At 42.1% G+C, this 23,550-nt stretch overlaps 1 protein-coding gene and 1 long non-coding RNA gene across 2 annotated transcripts in view; one reads left to right on the forward strand and one right to left on the reverse strand.

The window, feature by feature from the left end:
- jph3b (junctophilin 3b) overlaps nucleotides 1–23,550 on the reverse strand; it is a 50,030-nt gene that overhangs the window by 16,483 nt on the left and 9,997 nt on the right. The window contains exons 2-3 of the mRNA XM_086108387.1: nucleotides 14,154–14,640; nucleotides 9,045–9,410 (exon numbers count right to left, since the gene is read on the reverse strand). Of these exons, the coding sequence (XP_085964513.1) occupies nucleotides 9,045–9,410; nucleotides 14,154–14,640 (853 nt within the window). The remainder of the gene's footprint in view (nucleotides 1–9,044; nucleotides 9,411–14,153; nucleotides 14,641–23,550) is intronic.
- On the forward strand, nucleotides 12,203–13,967 carry LOC147205801 (uncharacterized). The gene is made up of 3 exons (XR_015100621.1): nucleotides 12,203–12,299; nucleotides 13,183–13,292; nucleotides 13,370–13,967. It is a non-coding gene; the product is annotated as an uncharacterized LOC147205801 (long non-coding RNA).

Genomic DNA, 23,550 nt, shown 5'->3' on the forward strand with positions numbered 1-23,550 from the left:
ACCCTAGTGAGGATGAAGCGGTTCGGAAGATGAATGAATGAATGAATGTTTCATTTCTGACAATCACAGTGCAATCAGTAAAAGTCCCACCAAAAAAAAAATAAAATCCCTAGTGCTGATAATCTTACCCAGCCTGAATTCACCTTGGTACTCATAACAAGACGCAAAAAAATACGTTTTTGTCATAATGCAATGGCATTCACTTTGTCTCCTTTAAAAAATAGGTTTAAAATGTGTTTGTTTGTGTTTGTTTTGACACATTTATTTATTTATTTATTGCAAAGAGAAAACTCTTCCTAAGAGTTTAGGTGGTCACTTCAGCCGAAACTATGAGCAAGGGCAGATTAGTTTGACAAAAGAAACTGTCATTCTCATCACTTCTGTATGATGCATCTTTTCACCCATCACAACCTGTTATTGCAGCAATAAAGCAAAGTCTTGTATAGAACCTAAGCGCATGCTCAAAGGAAGCATAATTATTTCACGTGATCCCTTCATATGAGTGGAGAAACGAGAGGTAGAGACATGATAAGAAGTATGAGAGGAAAGTAGGTAGCAAAGGAAAGACACAGAGGTGTCTTTGATAAGAGGGAAACCGGTCTTCCTTATTCAACTTCAGTGAATCATGACCATTAATTGTGAAACAGCTTAATTACAGACACGCTCAAAGGACTCAAGAGTTTCCGTAAAAGGAGATAGGGGAGAGCAAGCATAATGTCTGTTTTACGACTATTGGACAGACTTTCTTCATTACTGTATTTACGGCTATGGCTGATAATTGGACTGAGACAAGCAGTCAGGAAACAAGTGATACAAGTTGTGACCTGAGGAGACCCGGTCGCCCTAAGTACACACTGAGCAGATTTCATTTTTTTCCACCACAAGAGGGAGGTCAAACAAGGAGAGAGCAACAAAGTGAGAGAGAGAGAGAGAGAGAGAGAGAGAGAGAGAGAGAGAGAGAGAGAGAGAGAGAGAGAGAGAGAGAGAGAGAGAAAGAACTTGTACAATACATGATTTATGTCACAATGAGAGAACGATGACAGGAAATGAGGAGTTTGTTACTGACTCCTCACAGACAGCCTCATGCCAACCTTTCTATCAGTTACATGTAGAATATAACATTGGCTGGGGAATAACACACACACACACACGAACACTCATGATAATCTTTTACGCCACACACATTTATTTTTTTTTTGCCTCTACGTAAACATATTAAATAGCCATAAGCGATATTTGAACCAATTTCTCTGTGTGCTGCAGTCATTTTCTAATTTTCTCATAAGTGTGTTTCACCTCTCTGGGTGTCATTAGGGTATAATTACGGGTATTTCCTGATGTGAAACCAGGAAATTCCCTGCTGGTCTGCTCTGGGACACAGACAGAGAGACCGAGAGAGGATGCTGATTTATATGCCTCTTTGTGTTATGCAAGTACCTTACCTGTAGTGGATATTGATTGGTGGCCTTACTATAACAAAAGCACTAGTTCCACTGTACCTTCTACATGCTGTATTTGACAGTTACTTGCCACCCCCGCCCCCCAAAAAAAGAGAAAATCCGTGAAATGTCCCATTTGTAGCATCAACCTAAGTTTGACTAATAGTGCCTTAATGAAACCCACTATGACAGCGAGCTACAAACTTATATGTTGCTGGCATCTCCTGTGACACCATTTGTTTTGTCCCCCCCCCACAAATCTATAGTATTTGTCAGTCCATTTCAACCGTTTCGACCAGTCGTCTGTCCCTTCCCCCAACCACCAACTGCAACCACTCTCACTGAGGACTTCTTCTCCTCCCGCTCCTCTTTCGACCAGCTCTCATCAACCCAGTCTGTCACCTGGTTCCTGCCTGTCCGTCACAACAGAGCAGGTGAGGAACCAACTGAGGAAGATGAATGTGAGGAAGGCAGCAGGTCCAGACAAGATCAGTTCCCGGCTCCTCAGGACCTGCTCTGACCAGCTGTGTGACATTGTCCAGCACATGTTCAACCTGAGCCTGAAGCTTGGCAGAGCTCCACAGCTGTGGAAAACTTCGTGCCTGGTCCCAGTGCCCAAGACCCCCCACCCTAAGGAGCTGGACAGCTACAGACCGGTGGCGCTGACGTCTCACCTGATGAAGACGCTGGAGAGACTCGTCCTCGCCCACCTTCGACCGCTGGTGAGCCCGGCACTGGACCCGCTGCAGTTTGCCTATCAGCCTGGCATCGGCGTAGAAGACGCCATTATCTACCTCCTCCACTCAGTGCTGTCACACTTGGAGAAGGCTGGGAGCACTGTGAGAATCATGTTCTTTGATTTCTCCAGTGCCTTCAACACCATCCAGCCCAACTTGCTGGGAGGCAAACTGCAGAACGCCGGAGTGGACCACCATCTCACAGCATGGATCATAGACTACCTCACAAATCGGCCGCAGTACGTGAGGTTGCAGAGCTGTGAGTCTGACAGGCTTCTCTGCAGCACTGGAGCGCCGCAGGGGACTGTTCTGGCTCCATTCCTGTTCATCCTCTACACCTCGGACTTCAGACACGCCACTCCAAACTGCCACCTTCAGAAGTTCTCCGATGACTCTGCGATTGTTGGCCTCATTACAGAGGGGGACGATCGGGAGTACAGGGGAATGACGAAGGACTTTGAGGACTGGTGCCAGCAGAATCTCCCCCAGATCAACCCTAGGAAGACTAAGGAGTTGGTTGTGGATTTCTGCAGGAAACAGTCCTCACCAGCACCGATGAACATCCAGGGTATGGACATAGAGAGGGTGACCTCCTACAAGTACCTAGGTGTTCTTCTGAACAACAAACTGGACTGGTCTACAAACACGGACACCCTGATTAGGAAAGGACAGAGCCGACTCTTCCTACTCAGGAAACTGAGGTCTTTTGGGGTTCAGGGGTCGCTCCTTAAGACTTTCTATAACTCGGTGGTGGCCTCGGCCATCCATTATGGCATTGTTTGCTGGTCAGGCAGCATCTCAGCCCGGGACAGAAAGAGACTGGAGCGACTGGTCAGGAAGGCCAGTTCTGTCCTGGGCTGCTCCCTTGACACTCTGGAGGAGGTGGGCAACAGAAGGATGCTAACTAAGCTAAAAGCTATGATGGACAGTCCCTCCCACCCTCTCCAGCCCGCCCTGACAGCACTAGGTAGCTCCTTCAGTCAGAGACTGTTACACCCGCGCTGCAAGAAGGAGAGATACCGACGCTCGTTCCTACCAACTGCTGTCAGGCTGCTGAATAAAAAATAGCAACAATAATATTAATAATAATTAAATGATGTGGAAAACAACTGTAAATAGCACTGCGATTTATCCATGTATTTATATTGCACTTAATTGGACGGTGTTTGTTTTTTCTTCTTCTTTCTGCCTACATTCTTGCTGCTGGAGGCTGTAAATTTCCCCAGTGTGGAACAAATAAAGGATATCTTATCTCATCTTATCTTATCTTATCTTATCTTATCTGTGTGGGTGTTATTTTTACAAATTATTGACCTAGTCTAAAGTGCTGATGGGCTTGCTCTCTTTGACAACGCAATATTAATCGTTGAACAAGTAACTACTACACGCCACAAAATAAAGCAACAAACCCAAACCACAGCATTGTATTGGTTTGTATTCACTGCTTCGCTGCAAACACCCAACGTGTTAATTGCATACGTCAAATTCTAAACTCATGTACATGCCAGTGGAAGGTATTCAAAATCAAGCCGCTGGTATTCATGTACTCCTATAGCGTTTCTTTATAAAATAACATTGCCAGCCCCTGCGCTGTAGTGTTTTAAATTGATTTTGCATGTCACAGTGAGCTGAGATTGTTTTGTCATCATCTGTAGATAAATGTTTTTAATTACACAAACGAATGGAAAAATATTTCCAATGTTTACGAGATATCATGTCAACAAGCCCTCCATGAGCTGGTCTGGGTGCGTGGATATTTTACTTTCTTTTTGCTCCATTTGAAGCTCACAGAAAATGAATCCTTCTAAATGTCTGAGTGTATACCTTTACTGGTTATAGCAATTATAGGAAGAAAAAAAAACAACAACACATAATAATATGTGAGAAAATGATGTGAGATGCTGTCCTTTTTCTTTGTCTTATTAGAAGTGAGGGTGCTGAGTATGTGGTGGTGAGTGCCCTTAACAGAGTCATCAGGTCTGATCGGATTGGTTCTTTCCTAATTAAGCTCATGTCTTCTCTTGCGTATGCACACACGGAAGCATCGGCATAGTAAACAAGTGTGATTATAGGGAACGCTAAAGTGATTTTAGTCTTTCCTGGAGCAGCGGATTGCACTTTTCCTCTGTGTTGTCGCATATGTACTTCATTGTGACACTGAACCAAGGATGATGGACCAAGTGACAAATCAATTAGTCAATTTAAGTGTAACTCAATGATGTAGGCCTTCCTTTAACATGTGCACGAACAGTTATTGAACATTGTATCCGTGTGTAACACTTTGTTAGAATTTTGATTGGTTCCTCTGACAGTGATTCTAGCCACATCTTCAGAAATGTATGACCAGTACCATCTCCACCTTTTTTATGACTGACTCACTATCAATGGCTGCTTTCATTCTGATGCTTTTCCTCAATTCTTCGGTGGAAGTAGTGGCATAAAAATAAAAAATAAACCACTTGGAAAGCTTCCATACCAGGAAAACTGTTTGAGTTTGTGTTTTGTTTTCCAGTTGCCTTGGTGAGAATGGGAGTGTGGAGTCTCCTTGCTGCACCCTGCTTTCCATTTCTCAATAGTTGGTTTATAGGTGCAGCTATGGCAGAAGAGAGATGCTGGATTCTTCTTCATGATTACTTCCACGTGTCTGTGCAGTTTGTGTCTCAGCCTGTAGTTGTTGAATTAGTTTTCCCATTTGTCCTCCAGTGAGTTTGATGTTATGTTGTGTTGTTTTTTTTTTGGGGGGGGGGGGCCGTATTGTTGGTGTTTTTTTTTTTTTAACCTGTCTCCATAGATGTCTGATTTTATATTTTGACTGTCAGTCACTGAGTCGGTCATTCCACTTGTGCTGGTTGGCGCATAGGGCAGCAACAAAGGCTTCTCTCCACTTCTCTGCCTGTCCTTGGACATCTTCTCTATGATTCCCCAGCTTTTTTCATGGTCCTACGCCATGTTGATCCTCCCTCTTTTTCATTTGCCCTCTGGGGTCCAATACGATGCAACTTAAAGGTATTGCTGTCATTTCGATTCTGAGCACGTTTCCGGTACGGGTCCACCTGCATTTCTGTAATTTTGTATGCATGTTGTTTTGCTGGGTAATCTTGAGAAAGTTCTTGTCAGACATTGCGTTTGTCCAGAATGCATACATGATTTTTCAGAGGCATGATCTGTCGAATATTGCATATGCTTGACTTATCCTATTGTGAATGTCTTGCCTGGTACCCTGTATTTGCAAATGATGATTCCTAGATAGGTGAAGTTATTTGTGTTTGTGTATACTTATTGCTTTTGGCGCATTGATATGGATGGGAATGATTTTATTGTCGTCGATTACCAGTGTAATTTATCCAGAGGATTGGGTGTCTCTTGTGTGGCTAAGTGTTGATGTTTGTGTGAGAGAAGGGCTCGTCCTCTCCCTGACGCAAACAGCTTATTCCTTAACTGTCCGTTATCCCTGTGAAAACTTAACCAATTGCGTTTCTGACTGAAGTGTTCGCTTTTTTTATACTAAAGGGGGATTCAATCAACTACTGCTTGTATATCGTGCTTTCATACATGACACCAGACCACACACATGCAAGCATGCAAGCCAGTTGAAATAGGATGTTGTGGCCCTTTTTTTGTGGCCTTGAGCTGAAGTTGGGGAGAGTTGATACCTTGCTCAGTGACACCTCATCAATAGTCAGGAAGCAAACGAGCATCTCTCCAACAACTACTTGTGGTTTCTTTTGACTTCCGGCCACAGTGGGATCCCAACAGTGATCTGCCCAATTGAGCTGTTTGCTCTATAAACCAGATGAGCTCACAGCCATGAACCCGAGTGTCATTGCCCTTCAAGTGAGTCATCGCAGTCTTAAGACGTGTACTATAACCTCCCTAATCCTACTTCCACGTTAACTGTAATCCTGCTCTTAATCGGGCAGAGATAAAATAATAAACAATTCGGTCACACTGATCCATCAGTAGGGCGGGCAAGCACAACCAACAAGATGAGGATAGATCAAACCCTGTACACAGTACAAAATGACACACAGGGAGAATGGGTGTTTAGGACAGCATTTTTCCAGGTCACTGTTGTCTATAAACTGCGCTGAGACAGGGCTGTGAAGTTTCACACCCGATATTCACTTCTCCCGGTGTTAAAAACAAGTGGTGCTCTCCGATGTGCATTTTAGGCAGAGGCAATTGCTCTATGGGAAGCAAGGGAAGCTCAGCTTCCCCTAAAATGTCCAAAAATAAGTGATCAAATACATGTGTGTACATACAATTGTGTGTCATTGACTAAATATGCGCTTCAACGCGCTCAACTTTTTTCCGAATCAGCTTCTTATTACTGGTTATGATGCGACTCTCTTCTCATTCATTCCGACAGCTTCACTGTGCTTTAAACTGTGTGGACGCTGAGTGTCTGCAGCGCGGACGCTGGGCGTCTAGATAGTTGTCCCAATGCATTGAAATGAGCCGAGTCATTGGATAAATGCTGGTTTTGTCCCGCCCATCGGACGCTCAGCGTCTCTGGGAGTTGGTTTTTATCCATGTCAGGGGCCATTTCACTACTTGCTGTCAACTGAGAATGACATCACAAGACTAAGCTAACGACTAATCACAGCTCAACTGTTTTGTGAGTTTGGTCATGTGACATTTGTTATTGGTCATTACCTGAGCCCTGCGCGATCTCGACAGAAAGTGGCAAAATGCCCTGAGATGGATAAAAACGGGTTGATTATTGATTATATTCTACAAAGCAATATCCCAGGTTTCAATCAGTGGGGCCGCGTGAACTAATTATTGTAATTATTTTATTTTAAAATTAGTTTGGAAGTTTATAACTTTGGTGAAGGGACTCAAAAGCTAAAATGCATATATTTCCCTTTGAAATAACACAAATAAATTTCGCCACTACATAGTCACAACATCCATCCATCCATTTTTTAATCCGCTTCCCTCCACGAGGGTCGTGGGCGTGCCGCAGCCTATCCCAACTGTCTTCGGGCAGTAGGCGCGGTACACCCTGAACTGGTTGCCAGCAAAGTCAGAACCAGTTTTGTTTTTATTTTTTTGGGGGGGGGGGGGGTTGTTTTATGAAATAATTTAAAATATTTAGTTCCGAATGCGTGGTGAGGAAGTCACTAAGTCACTTACAAATAAAAAGATCTTTGTAGTGTACATAATGTACATACTGTACATGTATGTGCAAAAGAATATCATGACATAATGAGAATGTGATTTTGCGTTGTTTTGCAACAAATGGGCCCACCTTACGCAACATCCCCTGAGAATTATTTGGGAACAGTGGAGCCACCAGCAGAGGTCATTCGCTGTGTTCCCCCTATCCAACCACACAGTACCAATGGCCGAAACAAACTACAATGTTAATGTATGCGCCCTGTCTGATTGCAGGATGCTGTTAGAGAACAGAAACTTGTGCGAATCTTGCACTTCCCTGTATTCCAAAAAGCAAAGGCGTCTTGTTAGTATTTTCACAGTGATTTATTGTCGTCATATTGTATTACTAATTTGATGTAAATCTAGTCTACCAAGTACAAACATAAAATCTGTTCATGGTCTCATTCTATCATGGTACTAATTTATAGGTTGATACAGTATATGGATTCTTCGTTTTACACCGTGTACAGTACGTGTGCATTGAGTCGTCATGGTGGAGAAGTGACTAAGTCAGTGGTTCTTAACCTGGGTTCGATCGACTGTCTTGATAGTACGTCATACAATTGAAAAAACCTATACATATGACATGTAATTAACTTTTTTCTGTTTTTAATAAATTGTCTTGAATTTGTAAAAAATCATATTTTTATTTTTCATTAATGAAGGGTTCGGTGAACGTGCATATGAACTGGTTGGGTTTGATACCACAAACAAGGCTAAGAACCACTGGACTAAGTGATTGAGGTGGAATGTGGGGCTGAGTGTCCATTTAAAATACACACGGACACATTACTAAATGTTTTTGTCATAGTGTCAGAAACAAATGTCCATCCATCCATTTCCCGAACCGCTTGATCCTCACTAGGGTCGCAGGGGGTGCTGGAGCCTATCCCAGCTGTCCTCGGGCAGTAGGCGGGGGACACCCTGAATCGGTTGCCAGCCAATCGCAGAGAAACAAATGTCAGTACTTCTAATTTTGTCTATTTTTTTTTCTTTTTTACAGCCATGTAATGCTTCATGTAACAATCCAAACATGGGTGAGTAGCAATACCAGATATCAGTACTGGCCCAAAACAAGCTTTATTTTTAGGTATCTTGTGCTCCTGAAGGATGCTGATACCATCCGCCGATACTGAAGGCAAAGAGAACCTGAAATCGAGCAAGTCCTCCTCGTCTGTAGTTGGCGCTATACTGTGGCAGTTTGACACATCAACAAGTCGTCATCTGCGTCAGAAAGAAAGGTTTGGTTCTCAATGTGTTATCCTGATGTCAAATTAAATTTCATGTCCAAAAAGCACTAGCACTCAGTATCAATGAGTACTCAACGAGTGACTACCCGCACTGATATTGGACTGAAAAAAAATGGTATTAAACATGCTTACTCATGAGAGTCATGAGCGAGCTGGAGGCTATCCAAGCTTACTTGGGGCAAGATGAAAGGAAGACCGTGGCCCCCAGCCACTCACATGGCAGATGTAGACAAACAAGCATTCAAACTCAAATTCACACTGACAGACAATTTCGAATCGTCAATGAATCCCAACATCTTTTTGAATTGTGGGTGGAAGCAGAGAAAATCCACATGTGGATAAAATGCAATTTCAACACGGGATGGCCTGAGCTCGCATTTGAGCCCTCAACCTGAGAACTGCGCAGAGGATGTGCTGAAAATGAGCGTCACGTGTTATTTTGCACAATCAACTACCTGGAAAGAGCAATCTCAGCTTTTTGGCGTGCGATGTCTGCTGCCTTCTGTGCTCCCTCCACGGCTCGGTCCACCTTCTCTCTGATCTTACTGGCCCGGAGCGGGATCAGGTTCTTCCTCTTGCCACTCACCAGGATGTTCTGCTTGTACTTCCCCTCTTCCTTAGTTCCGTCAGGAAATGTGGTGCAGCCATAGCCGTGGCGTTTGTTGCTGAGCCACTCCCCCTCATACTGCAGCCCGTCGGACCGCCGGCTAACTCCGAATCCTGTCCTCTTGTCATTTTTCCACTCCCCACAATAGGTCTCTGTTGCTGTTGCGTCCACATCATCATCAGCTGCTGCCAACTCCGCATCTGCATCTCCGAGACTAGAAAGATGACCTTTAGTTAGAATGATGTTGTTGAATTTAATCATGAAGTTCAGTTTTCGAGGAACAAACTGTTTCAAGACCATACGGAATAACGTGCAAGATATATACATAGAAGAATACACAGGCTGTTTGTTTTGAATATTATCTGTGATTTTCAAGGCTACTTCGTGGGTTGGGTAGAGTGTGTCAAATTTTAAAATTTCTAAACAAATTTTATAGGAATTAACGACTAATTGTCAATGTCACGGATCACAAACTTGGAGTAAATGTACTGTGCAGCCTCCAATGTTGAACAATTTAGATTCCTACAAAAAAAAGGGAAAATATGGCTCTAAAGTTACCCAAAAACTTGTATTTACCCTGTCAAATGAACGCTTTATGGCAAGACATCCATTAGGATTAAGACCAAAGTGTATTTAGCATTTTTGTGTTGTTGACTACCAGTGACAACAAAGAGGAGAGATATGCACAGCTGCCACCCCAAATGTGAAAAAAGTGGTATCGAACATTTGTAAATGCATCCATCATTCCAATCCATTCATTTTCTTATCCATTTACCCTCACAAGGGGTGCGGGCGTACTGGAGCCTATCCCAGCTTTCTTTGGGCAGAAAGCGGGGTATACCAGCCAATCGCAGGGCACACATAGACAAACAACCATTCGCGCTCACAATCACACCAAGGGACAATTTAGAATGTTCCATTAGCCTGCCAAGCATGTCTTTGGAAAGTGGAAGGAAACCAGAGTGAACCCTGGAGAAAACCCATCCAGGCAAACGGAGAATATGCAAATTCCAGAAATGTTCCCTCCCTTTGCAACATTAATCAGCAACTAACACAAGAAAATTGTCACAGCATCCCTTCATTACAAACAACTAACAAAAAGCATAAGGGAATGCATGTGTGCATCTGTTTCTGCCTCTATCAGCTTTGCCGATAACAAGTGGCCAGAAGCATTTGTCAACCACTCAGCCCACAAACAGGTTAAGAGCTGCTGACAGTAGTGTTTAGCATGCAGTGTTTGTCAGTCTGCTTAGTGCCTTTAAAAATAAACCACTCAATCCTGAATGCCTGGAATTTGAGACCGAGGATTTCAAGAAGTGCGGAACTTTCCACATGCAAATCTTGAAGATCTAACTGTATGTCCAGCCCGTGAACACCTTCTTTGATAGCTGTAGTTTTCGGGGGGTTGTTGTTGTTTTTTTTAATCAATTAAAGATGGGTTTTGTATGTGTGGCAACAAAATTAGAGTGTATAATATACCACCAAGGAGTAAGACAATGCAATATATGTACAGGACTCATGAAATAGATTATATGACCTGCAATAAAATTGAAAATAACAAAACCTTTTAAAAAAAACGTTTCAAAATCTACATTTTTCCATTTTGAATCAGGAATTTTAAATTGAATTTTACAAATAAATTTGAGCCAGCTCAATGGGCTCGAAGTAAAAAAAATGTATGAAACAAATCACAGTACACACAGCGTTCTATTTTCATGAAATGTGGTGGATTGGGTGACATAAATCTGTATGTAGGCAGTTTAGACTGTGTGCTGATAATTTCGCAGTCCAGCACGATCTGACATATCTAACATAGCCAGGTTTGCCCAGCTGTGCCAATGAACACAGCTGACTTGTCCAATCAAAGCAGCTCATCTCATTCTCTTTAAATGCAGCCACCAATCGCACGCTGACAGTCTCGATATAGCGGAACACGGACAACCACATTTTTCCCAAGGAGAAATTGATCTGCTCATTGGCAGGTCGAGGCGCGCAAAATTGGTTTACAGTTTGTATGGAACTGCAGGCAGACCTCCATGTGTGAATGATGTCAAGTTGACTTGAGAGTACGGCTGGACCATGAATCTAAATTTGAATTGGGATTTCAATTGTGGCTCGTCTCAAGCTTCAAAACATTATAATTGAAGAAAAACGATGAATGTGCAGAACGTCATGGCGCAGGTTCTCGGCGTTGTGAAAATACCCCGATTACACCGTGTTACAGGACAGGAGTTGTAGTGTGTAGCGTATGTGATGTTGCCATCCCTTAGCGTGCTTTAAGCTGTTTAATGACACCGAGTTAGGTTTTGAAAAACTAAACTCACAAAAAGAATTAACCACATTGTATATTTAAAAACAAAACTTGCTTTGTTTTTAAAACATCGCTATGCTTTAGTCAATGGAGGATCCCGTTCAAATGCTAACGGGAAATTAGCATCAACTTTGAGAGTGATATTACTTCAAATAATACACAAAATCTGTGGAAACACGTATGCACGGGTAAGATAGCACTACTCACAGGCGCAAATTCTCCCCAATCAGTGAAAAATAAATTTCATGATTAGGTCGCTTGCATGCAACGTTGAGCAAGGTAGGTCGTTTTTTTTCTACTGCGGCCATCTTGGGAGGTTGCACACGCTACACACAGCTGTTAATAGTGATCATCAATTTGTTTGACAGGTTTTCGTGTGCGGCACGGTGGCCATTGGTTAGTACGTTCGCCTCACAGTGCAAAGGTTCAGGGTTTGATTCCAGCTCCAGCCTTCCTGTGTGGGGTTTGCATGACTCCCTGTGCGTGCGAGGATAATCAGATTTGAAAAGGGGTGGATGGAAGCGTTAGCATTTTAAAAGTGTTTTGATGACCTGCCAGGTGATCTACAACCGCTATACTGGCACAGAGTTACACTGTTTGGAGTAATCGACCCATATATGGTGTCCAAGGCTGATTTTTTTGGCAGAGATCCCGACATTGTTGAATAAATATTGACGACACGCTCTGTGACATACGCCAGATGAAAGCTTAAAAATCACTGGAGGATTACAACAATTTTGTAGGCGGATCGATACAGAGTGCAAACTTTAAAAACAAGAAGCCGTTGCATGGGTGAGTAAACCGTCGACCTCTGTTAATGTTGTACAGCTACCGGTAATCACGGGCAATGGCGGGCTCTATTGTACATTCAGTATCCACACAGTGCAGTGATTTATCTGCGCATTGTTGAACATCATAATTTGGCGATGAAGCTTAACGTTTGTCAACTTTTTCGGGTATAGTCAACTTGACTGCTGCCTTCGGCTTGTTTGTTGTGCTGATAACGAACCTCTCACTCATGTGACTTCAACAGCAACAGTGAAAGACAGACTAATAAACAAGACTTCATATTGGTTATACAACTGGGGCTTTACTCCATCCTGCTTCAGCAGAAAACAATTTGCTATTATTCGCTTATATCAATAGAAGCGATTGGGATTTATTTCAAGACCTTAGCTTGGCTAAAATGAAATATATTTTGTTATCGTGGTCGATATAAAACAATCTATTATATGACTACGATTTAAAAGGTAGGCAAACATACCGCTCACAAACTGGATCTCTGCACAAACGAGCCCAAACCGTTGTTTGGCCATTGAGGTCTGCACGGGAGATGTTACTCTGCCACTTCACTTGTCGTGGTTAGACATTTCTGTCTTGTCTCCCGGCCCTAGTGCATATTTATCTTCAGCAGACCCAAATAATGCAACAAGATTTTAAGAGCGACCACGTAGCATATTATGCAATCAAATGGAAGCAGTTGAAAGCTATCCACCCAAGATGGTGAGCGAAAAAAAATACAAAGCAGCAGTGACTTCACGTGCAAGCAACCTATAGAGCTCCATCGCCACTTTTTTCTTTTCTCATCTCAAATGCTCAGGAACAGTTGGTATTTGTTTTTTCTTATTTTCAATTGATATTGTTGTATCCATCCATCCATCCATTTGCCGATCAGCTTATCCTCACAGGGGTCGCGGGGGGTGCTGGAGCCTATCCCAGCCGTCTTCAGGCAGTAGGCGGGGGACACCTTGAACTGGTTGGCAGCGAATCGCAGGGCACACAGAGGCAAACAACCATCCACGCTCACACTCACACCTAGAGACAATTTAAAGTGTTCAATCAGCCTGTGATGCATGTTTTAGGAATGTGGGAGGAAACCGGAGGAAAAAAACCAGAGAAACGGAGAGAACATGCAAACTCCACACAGGAAGGATGGAGCCAGGATCGAACCCACGACCTCTGCACTGTGAGGTCAAGGCGATAACCACTGGCCCACCGGGCCGGCTGAATGTATTACATTTACAAGTTAATTTTGTACTGCACAAAAAGAATAGATTTTTCAAGAATAGCGTGTTCAACATTTCAGGATGAATGGGCATGAGGCTTTGATGATAGTTTTGAGTAGTTGATTTTGGTTGTTGAATAAATTCAAAGTTTTGAAATCAATGAATAATCATTTAATCAGTGTGATGTCAAACTCAACCAAAATAATTATGATTTTTTCCATAATGGTCTAACTCTACTCGGGGGGAGATCACAAATATTTGGGCAGTAGGCGGGGCACACCCTGAACTGGTTGCTAGCCAATCGCAGGGCACGCCCAATACTAACAATAATAATCATAAAAGTAATAATAATAACAATAATTACAATGCGCTCAATCAATTTATTTCTATAATGATTCAGATTTTTATTCAGATTTTTTTTTTGCCTGTTGTTCACCTATTTATGAATTAAATATGTTCAATATCCACCTTCACTGAAGAAAGTCTGAGTTTTTAATGAAGTTACCAAAATGCATTGTAGGCCTGTGTCTTTTTTTGAAAGCTAGATTAACAGCTAGTTGTCCTCACTAGTTTTTCTTGGTACTATTCTGTCAACTAGAACGCATCGCAATTCTTCGCTTTGCTTGATGCCATCTCATACCTGATAGTAGAGTTGATGTCAGACGCAGCTGAAGACACAGTACTCATCCCAGCTTCACTCCTGAACGAACTCTGTTTGGACCTTTGAGACGCCAGAGAGCTCCTGGACTCAGACTTCCTCAGTTTAAGCCCGGACAGAATAGATCTCCTGAACAGTCCGCTCTTCCGCTTGCCCTTTAGGAGCTCAGTTTCACTGTGCGCCGTCAGTACGAAACCCCCTCGAGAAACTGCAGGACTACTGCCACTGCTTCCTGTACTGCACATGGAGACGCTGGTGGACAAGGTACCAGGAAGAGGGGGAGGAACAGGAACTCCTGCGCCACTCCGGTCAAGCAGGGCTGTACCATTACTTTGTTCCGAGCTGGAGCGAAGTGAGTTGATGGAGTTACGGAGAGGGGAGCGGATGACGGCCGCCATACCGTATGGGACACTTTGACGAACACCATAGCCGTGCCGCATCCCTCCAACCCACTGGCCCTGAAATGTGCCTGGAGAAAGACACACAAAAAAGCATTCATCACCATCCGTACAAAAAAAAACTTTTTTTTAACGACTGTCCATTTCAGCGGCATTCAGCCATGTCACTCATTGTGTGGGAGGCCTGAGGATATCAATGGAAAGAAGAGCTTCTTCGTGGAACTTATTAGCATGTGTGGACTGTGTTGCAATGGTATGATGTTACACTCTTCGTCTATTTCTCTTCGGCCTACTTACCCTATGATGGAAATATCACGGTTTACCATTCCAAAAAGTACTGTTGGGAGCTGAGCTAAATTGTAGTTCCAAATTACCGTATTGGCTCGAATATAAGACGGCCTTGATTATAAGACAACCCCCTCTTTTTCAAGACTCAAGTTTGAAAAAAGAGTTTTTGAACACCAAATTAATTTTTATACAGAAAATCATTACAGTACATCTGAAACAAATGATTATGCATGTTATTTTGCCTCATTCAAATCTTATCTGAACATTTAAATATGTAAGCTAAAGTGCAATCACTTTCGTAAATGAATGGCTTCTGGTTTTTGAAATGTAAATTACATCATAACTTCTCCTCAGCTGCCGGTTAACCTGGCCGATCTTCGACCCACTTTTCTCCAGATTGTCGCTACGTTTCTCCATTTTCTGTTATCTCTTCTATTATTTTCTTCTCTTTTCTTTCTTACTGCTATTTTTTATTTTTCTTCTTCGTGCTACCGCTATTTTTATTTTTATTCTTCGTGACTGGGGTTCGCTTTGGCCTGGGGAGTCAAGTTCAGCATTCGCTTCAATGGTATCTGGCGCCATCTAGCGTCGTGAATGGGTATAATGTCTAGACCCCGAATATAAGACAACCCCCACTTTTTCAGTCTTATTTCAATGCAAAAAAACATTGTCTTATATTCGGGCCAATACGGTATTCCGATGACTAATGATGCACTAATTCAATTGTGACAACACAAAACAATTTACATCAACTTCTTTTTACATTTTGTCAGGTTGCAGAGTTGCTTTCATACTACCTGTGAATCGTGGACAAACAAATCGAAAATGTGAGTGGTGAGTCAGAGATCTTGCAGAGGGGACCTGGCAATTTAATTCCCGTATTATATTACATCAATCATTCATGTTATTGCATGGAGTGTTATCGTTCGAATGGCCTGAGGAACAGTGCATCACAATGCTAATAGAGTTATATCAATGATTAAGCATGATTATTGTATTTAATTTTCAAACGGCCTCGCACACCATTAACTCACAGCAATGAAAAAAACGTGATCCATGGTGTTCTTATTGAGTTTTGAAGTGCCATCTACTATTAATTATTGTGTTCGATCACAAACAACATGGCGTAATTGTCAAGGAAATAGCAGATTGCCCAACATGCTAATCGCTGCACTTGGCTCTATTGACGGACAATACAAAGACAGGAAACAGGCAAGAATAGAGAAGAGACTGTGAATATGTGGGAATCCGAACAAACCTGCCCATTGGCCACACTGACCGCAAATTTTCAGGCATCCATTTCAGTGGCAGAAACACTCTACATGCCTCGTTTTTTAGCCACAAGCGCTGTACATATGGAATTGCAGATATGGTTCAGTATCTTTCTTTTAAAAAACAATATATACTGTTCATATAGTGTATACAGACACAAGGGAAATGACATGCAGACCTGACCCGAGACCTCAGTCTTTAGAGGAGCACATGAAATGCATGGGCAGTGTTGTACCTGAGCGAGTTCAATGCACGAAAGTTCATGGACGCTTTTGTATTTTGGGCAAACGTAAACTGAAAGTCGTGTATTTTTGGCCAATGAATTTTAGAACAGCAGTACCTTTTTGTTCAAGTGTGCCATGTTTCCTATGCACAAAACCCAGCTAAACATGTGGTAAATGAGCCTAAATTAGGTGTAAAAAGTCATTATTTGGCTACCCTGGCCACCAACATTTGCATGGCGCATGTTTCATCAAAATGCGATGCGTTTGGAGGGGAGGAAAAAAAATGCGATGACGCACTTAGATGTAACTCACAGCAGTGCTAACAGCTGTCTCACTGCCCCTGATTGAGCAAATGATAAGGTATCCTCTTATATATTCCAAACATTTATGAGAAAGTCAGTGAGGATGCAGGTGGAAAAAAAAAACTCTGATATTTTTGTGTAAGATTTTCCGGCTCAGATTCAAAATACCAATTCAATTCAATTACATCAACAGCAAACCTGCAATGGCACGTTGATTTCAAGCACTGTGCTAGTCTTTCAAGGTATGTGCAGGAAATGAATGGGAGCGGAGCACACTCTATTCCTCTGAACACACATTTTCAGAGTAGTGCCTGGGTATCAGAGTGAATGTATGACCATGCCTTAAAAGCCCCTTTGCCACTGAGCAGCGAACATGTGCTAGTCTTTTCGAAGGCGGCAAATCATGCGATCCCGTCATGGTTCATTCAAGGTCGCAAATGTTCGCCTCATGGTCGGCAGACGTTTTTCAGAAGTTTGCCTGTACTTTCCTTGTCGCAAAAATTTCCTTACACCACCAAAAAACATTCAACCTGTTGGAGAACGTTTGGTGAATGCTTTGCGAGCATTTGCAACCTTGAATGAACCCTCATGTGGACGCACATTTTGCTTCCTTCGCCAACAGTCGAAAATGTTGGCAGCTCAGCAGGATAGGGGCATGAGGTTAGATAATTATTATCTCGCAGTCCATCTCAGCAATGGATCGTTTTGTAATAAAAAGAAATGACTAAATAAATATATAAATCCTGCCAAAATCTCCCATTCTCCCACTACGTTTGGAAAAATGTGCCCGGTCCAACTCCTGAAGGAGCACCAGTTGCAGTGTAGAAGCTTCAAAATAGTGTGCAACAAGCATTCCCCAATAAGAACAGGAGAAAACAGCAAGCTGATACAGCCGTACAATTTGGGTATTTCTGTTTCACCTTGCAGTGCAAACAGAAGAAAATACAAAGACATAATCAATGGCCACGATTGGATGGTAGGGTAAAAATCTCTACCTTTGGGCAAATTCATACCTGGTATTGAAGACATGTCCCTTCCGTGCACATCGAGTATGTACTTTTGTTAAAAAGAATAAAAAAATCTAGAGGACTTTTCAAATAAGTGAATGCATGCACAAAAATGAGTCGCAAAAGCAGTTTTGAGCTGAGAAAATGTAATACTGTAGTTTATTTTTGAGATATTGGGCTATCTTGAATGTTCATGTCTAGATATAGCTACGATAACGATAAATTGTTCAGCCACACAGTCGATATGACTTGCTATAGCAGGTGCAGTTTAAGGGTTTAACATCAGTTTATCAGCCATTACCAACACACGCACACACACACAAACACACACACACACACATAACTCACACACATGCTTCAAACCAACTTTGTGACATGATAGCCTGTTGAAGATTCAAATCTTATCAACCAAACAAAATCATGCCATTATTTCTTTATACTCTTAATGTCGGAGTGATATACAACACAACACTAGCATTCCACAAAATAGCTACTTTGGTTAAATGAAAAAAATATATATTAAATAGATGAGATTGTTAGTTTTTAGAGAGCTGTGCCTGGTGTGTGTGGGAGACCCCGCCAGGTTGGTTCTCTTTTGTGACCTACAAATAATGTAATGTAATGTAATTTTTGTTGTGAAAAGACCATGTGCTATTGTAGCATTTTCATTGGCTGTCTGTATGATTGCTGTTTCAATGCCCAACCAGTTCAGGGTGTACCCTGAAGACAGCTGGAATAGGCTCCAGCAAGCCTGCGACCCTTGTGAGCATCACCAGATCAGAAAATGGATGGATGGATGTTTTACTGCTGTTCACATATGATTCGACAACCAGTCACAGAACACTGTGTGACATGACTGTATTTTTCAGTAGCATTCAGCGACTTTGCTCAGTGTGCTCTTGCTTAACTCAGAACATGCTGCATTGTATCCCTAACCTAAAGTGCAGTCGTACAGACAGAATTACACTTAACATTTTATTGAAGAAAAAGTAAATATGGCTGTAACTGGACATGCCTTCTTTTCATATATTCCTATAATGCTGCACAAAATAATTTATCCCTTGCGTTTGTAACTTCAGAATTTATCAACTTTTTGTATGAAAACACTCCTGGGCCATTAATATGAAACAATCAAATGACAAAGAGATGTGCAGTATGGCACTGTTTACACCCACGAAATGTCATTTGTTGAGATCGTTGGAAACTAACGTCTGTGCCCCTAAGCCAGTCTTGGCCACTAGACCATCACTCGGGGCTATTCTTGGGCCGGTAAGCAAGAGGAAGTCCGACAAACACATGCTAGGAAGGTGAACTTTATTGTATTATTATTTACACATTTTTATTGCAATGAAACTCCCGCTCTGCATTAAACATAAAAATTGGATTCAGTTTCATTATTCTCCCCGTACCTATGCGGATTTTCTCTGGGTAATCTGGTTCCTCCCACATTCCAAACATCTTAGCTTGATAACAGAAAATTGTCTGTAGGAGTGATTGTGAACGTGAATGGTTGTTTGTCTATGTGTGCCCTGAGACTGGCTGGCAACTCTTTCAGGGTGTACCTCACCTATTGCCTGAAGACAGCTGGGATAGGCTACAGCATTCCCGCAAGCCTTGTAAGGATAAGCGCTTCAGAGAATGAATGATGGATGGATACATATTCTAAACAAAGACAAACAACTCCTTATGGTGGGATCCAAGTGCAGCTATCCATGATGGCACGTCGCCTCTGCACTCTACGATGCACTTTATATTGTCTCCAAATCATACAAATAATATTATCCGTGATAAACTGAGAGACGCTCTGCTCCCATCAGCCAATGCCTTCCCGTTCTTTCATACCAACTGATATTGCATAACACATTCACTGCTCCACGGTAGGACATATATCTCAATGTTGCTGAAAAGTAGGGCATCCGTGTGTGTGTGTGTGTGTGTGTGTGTTTCCATCATTCTCTCTCTCCTTCAACCAAACACATACACACACACAACTCTCTCTCTCTCTCTCTCTCTCTCTCTCTCTCTCTCTCTCTCTCTCTCTCTCTCTCTCTCTCTCTTTCAAACGGAAGTGTGTTGCAATAGAGTACAAGTGATCCATCCCGTCTGCCGTAGCTGTGATGTAACAGGTCTGTGAATCATTCTGTGGCAAACGCACTAAACCAAACTACATGACCAAATAAGGGCTGCAGCTACGCTCCTTTTCTCCGTCATAAACACACACAACCATTCCCCTGGTGAGTTTGAGCGTCACTGAAGTGGGAAGTGCTGAATGAAGCCATTTTTATCAGCATTGTTGCTTACGTTATAGAATAAAGTCACACAAGAACAACATGCAGCCACTAGGGTTGTGAAAAAAATACAGTGCAGGAAACTACGATATGTCACGATTCATCGTTCACATCACCCCCCCCCCCAATTATATCACGTTTTTAAGTTGTTGGTTTTTTTATGTCTTCATATAGTCATTATGATCATGACAACAGCAAAACAAATGGAATGCCTCTTCAGTATAATACAGTTCCGTACCACTATGCGCCATTTTATTATTTGTCGTTCTTACAGAACAAGAAAATATTGCCTGTGAGTTGATTTTTTTTTGCTCTGCTTAATGTTCATATGTATGTCAAAGTGGCAACGGTTTGAAGATTTTGTAACATCGATGGGAATTTCCGTAGGCCCGCCTGTGGTCTTTATCATGATGAGTTCAAATTAATGTTGTGGCTTTTTGTTCGACGAAATAATGTGGTTCGGTTAAACGCTTTGTCCTTTGACTTTGCATGAACATTTCTGTTTTGTTTTATTTTTCAGTGTTCCAGTAAACCTCAATGGGAATTGTCAACGTTTCCTTTTCGTCGCAATACAATAGTCCACTTCTTCATAGCGGGAAATTGAGAAGAGGTGCTGAGGGTTACCCGGTGTGTTTTGTGTCATGTTCTGTGTTTTGTGCATTATGGTTTTGATTAATTTTAATTTGATCTTCTTTTCCTTGTGTCCTCTGTCTGCATCTTTCCGTTATTGTGTCCACACGTGCTTGTCTACCCACAAGTTGCAATCAATCAACTACCTTGTCCACGTATTCATCGTTGTCTCAGCAGTTTGTCGGAATCTAGTTCCATCCGTCTTTTCGGTTCTTGTTGATTCGAGGTCCTTGTCACATCCTTTTGGTGTTGGTCTGCTGTCTCAGTCCTTGCCAAGTCAAGTCACCTTCTAGTGTTTGTTATGTTACTTTGAACCTTGTGATTTTTGACATCTGTCGAATTCGTATTTTTGATGATCCAAATGCCTGTTTTGCCTTTTTGTTATTTTGAAAATCACTTCCTGCCTCCCTGCCTTTTGGTCCTCATCCCTTCCTACTGTGACATTTTGATAACTTTAAATGTGTTTAGATCATGTGGAATGGGTAAAAGTATTTGCTTTAAATTAATATGGTTTCACTCTAGAGCACTCTGGTCTGGAATGTCACCCCAGTGAGAAATGGTTACATTATGTTACAGTATTTATATTATATTATTGGGTATATTATGGTTTGAAAGCCTGCCCTTATCATTTGGCCAGCATCTTCTCAACTCTCTCATACATACCGAAAAGTGCCTTTGTCAAAGGCATCTGGCTAGCACATCTGCTCTGGCCTTTGTAATCATGTCAGGACACAGCTGCATGACCATATGACAGATCGATCAAAGTACATACAAACACCCATGGAACAGTGTGACGGGATTAGCATTTGATGAAACATCCACCGCAAGGCTTGGTCAAGACAACGAAGACTGGGCTGGCTTCAAATAAATGCATGAGCCAGCAAAATAAGACTGCCACACACAAACCACAAAAACATGTAATGCAAACAAATGGGGTCGCCTTTCATATCCCGATTAAATTGGTTGACTAAACCGCCATGACACAGCTGTCATCTCAAATTCCTCAGAACTAAAAGAAATACACAATTATATTGTTGAGCGCAGCAAAAATGCAGAAAGTCCCCTGCACCTGAAATATCAGCTAAAGTCCGAACTTGAATTTGACCGGCGTAGTTATAATTCATTGGCATTGAACACTAAAACACAGAACACTGAGGTCCGCCATGTTGGTGATTAGTTTATTCTCAGATCTCATTTGTTAAGCAGACAGCACGGCTTTGTGATCCGCAACCAGACCAACTTCTGAATTGAGCTTCCTTTTGAACCAACGATTACAATCTCAAAACTGAATTTCTTGGAAGCAGGGAATCATTTCCGTGCCTTGAAAAGTGACACGTGTATTTGTAGGTGAATGGTGCCGATTTGTGCTTTCTAGCCTATTACATTTGTCGTCGCTTTGGCACGTTTCTCATATCAGAATTGAAATTTGCAAAACAATAGACGCATTTCTCAAAATAATTGTTACAAATTAAGAAAATATCGTCCCCCTGCAAGAGCCATTTTCTTCCTTAAAATCCTTAGCACATCTTTCAAAAATAAATATTTGTGTCGGTGCCATCAGTACAGCAAGACTTTATGTCACTGTGTACGGATAAGAATGTCAAATTGCTTAGTCATGTTGTCAATAAAACAGTGTGCTCGAGAGTGAGGTTCTGATGTAAACTCAAGTGTTTCAAGTTAAGACGACAAATTCAGTGTATTACATTGAAAACACTTGTCTGTAAGTGGAAGATTGATTGCAAGCGACTGAACAAGATTAACATTTCACTTTTACTGTTTGCACTGTAATTTGTGGACAAGCTATCTAATTGTGATACAGAAAGGAGAAAAAAAACAGCATTGCATAGCGCAATGGAAAAATGTCGAAATGTGAACACGGAACAATCTCCTTCGAGGAAAATTGTATCTGCGACTGTGGGGATAACAGTGCAGCCGTCCTAGTTCTTTTGGGCCACAAATTCTCATCCAAATCACAACAATTATTGAAACGTGCCATGAGCTATTTCTAAAAACCAGTCCATGCCTGGTAGAAAATATATACTGAGAAAATCTCAAAAGCTTTTGGAGAATCTGAAACCAACCTCCAGCGCGATGCCTCGGTTACTAAAACATGTCGGGACATGAAGCTGCGTGTCGCTTTCCATGGTGCTGAAACATGGACTCTGCACAGCAGGCGTTGAGTTGGTGCTGTTCGTTCTTCTTCAGTCTTCTCCAATCCAATCTGAGCGATTTAACAATTAACTGTGACTGACAGACATCCAAATTCTAGAGTGGAAGTATCAGACAGAGCGAGGTGGAGAGTTTTTCGTCGTCAAATAGATGTATGAGAACGTGACCTCTGACAATGACCGGTTATGCAACAGCTGATTAGCTTTTTGTCATGTCTCATTATTGACCGCGTGGAACGAGCACTAACTACGTAAAGATCCCTGCGCATACAGTTGCAACACACATGCCAAAACGATTTTGCAGATTTTGCCAGGGAGGCCAACAGGAAGCAAGGACTCTTGAATTATATGAGCCTCTAATTCAGACTGCGGTTATAGCACGAGGCGGCCGCGTTGAAGAGCATTAACGTGGGGAGATCAAAGCTGTGGAAACAACACAGAAGCTCAACGATGTGCTCACGCGCCATCCCCCCTGGCTGAATTTCTAATTGTCGTCTTCACAAAAACATGAACCCATTCACCGTCGCTGAACACAAGTGAGGCACATGTCATGAATTGCTTTGGGTGTTCTGTTGCAAGGCTTTTTCAAATACACTTTTTGCAGAGCAACGGATGTACACCTCCATATTTTTTTGAAGGACACATCATGAAAGTGAGGACACACAGGCGAAAATATACTTTGAAATCTAGTTGCACTATAAAACATTCATGTGTTTTTCACCGTGTCAGCACCTGCATGTTGGGAGAAGTGTCACTGTGGGAGACTTGGGGAACCGGAATGACCCTCAACAACAAGACTGGC

Source organism: Hippocampus guttulatus, chromosome 4 (genome assembly GCF_054856545.1).
Source record: "Hippocampus guttulatus isolate MCC_2025c chromosome 4, RoL_Hgut_1.0, whole genome shotgun sequence".
Lineage (NCBI taxonomy): Eukaryota > Metazoa > Chordata > Actinopteri > Syngnathiformes > Syngnathidae > Hippocampus > Hippocampus guttulatus.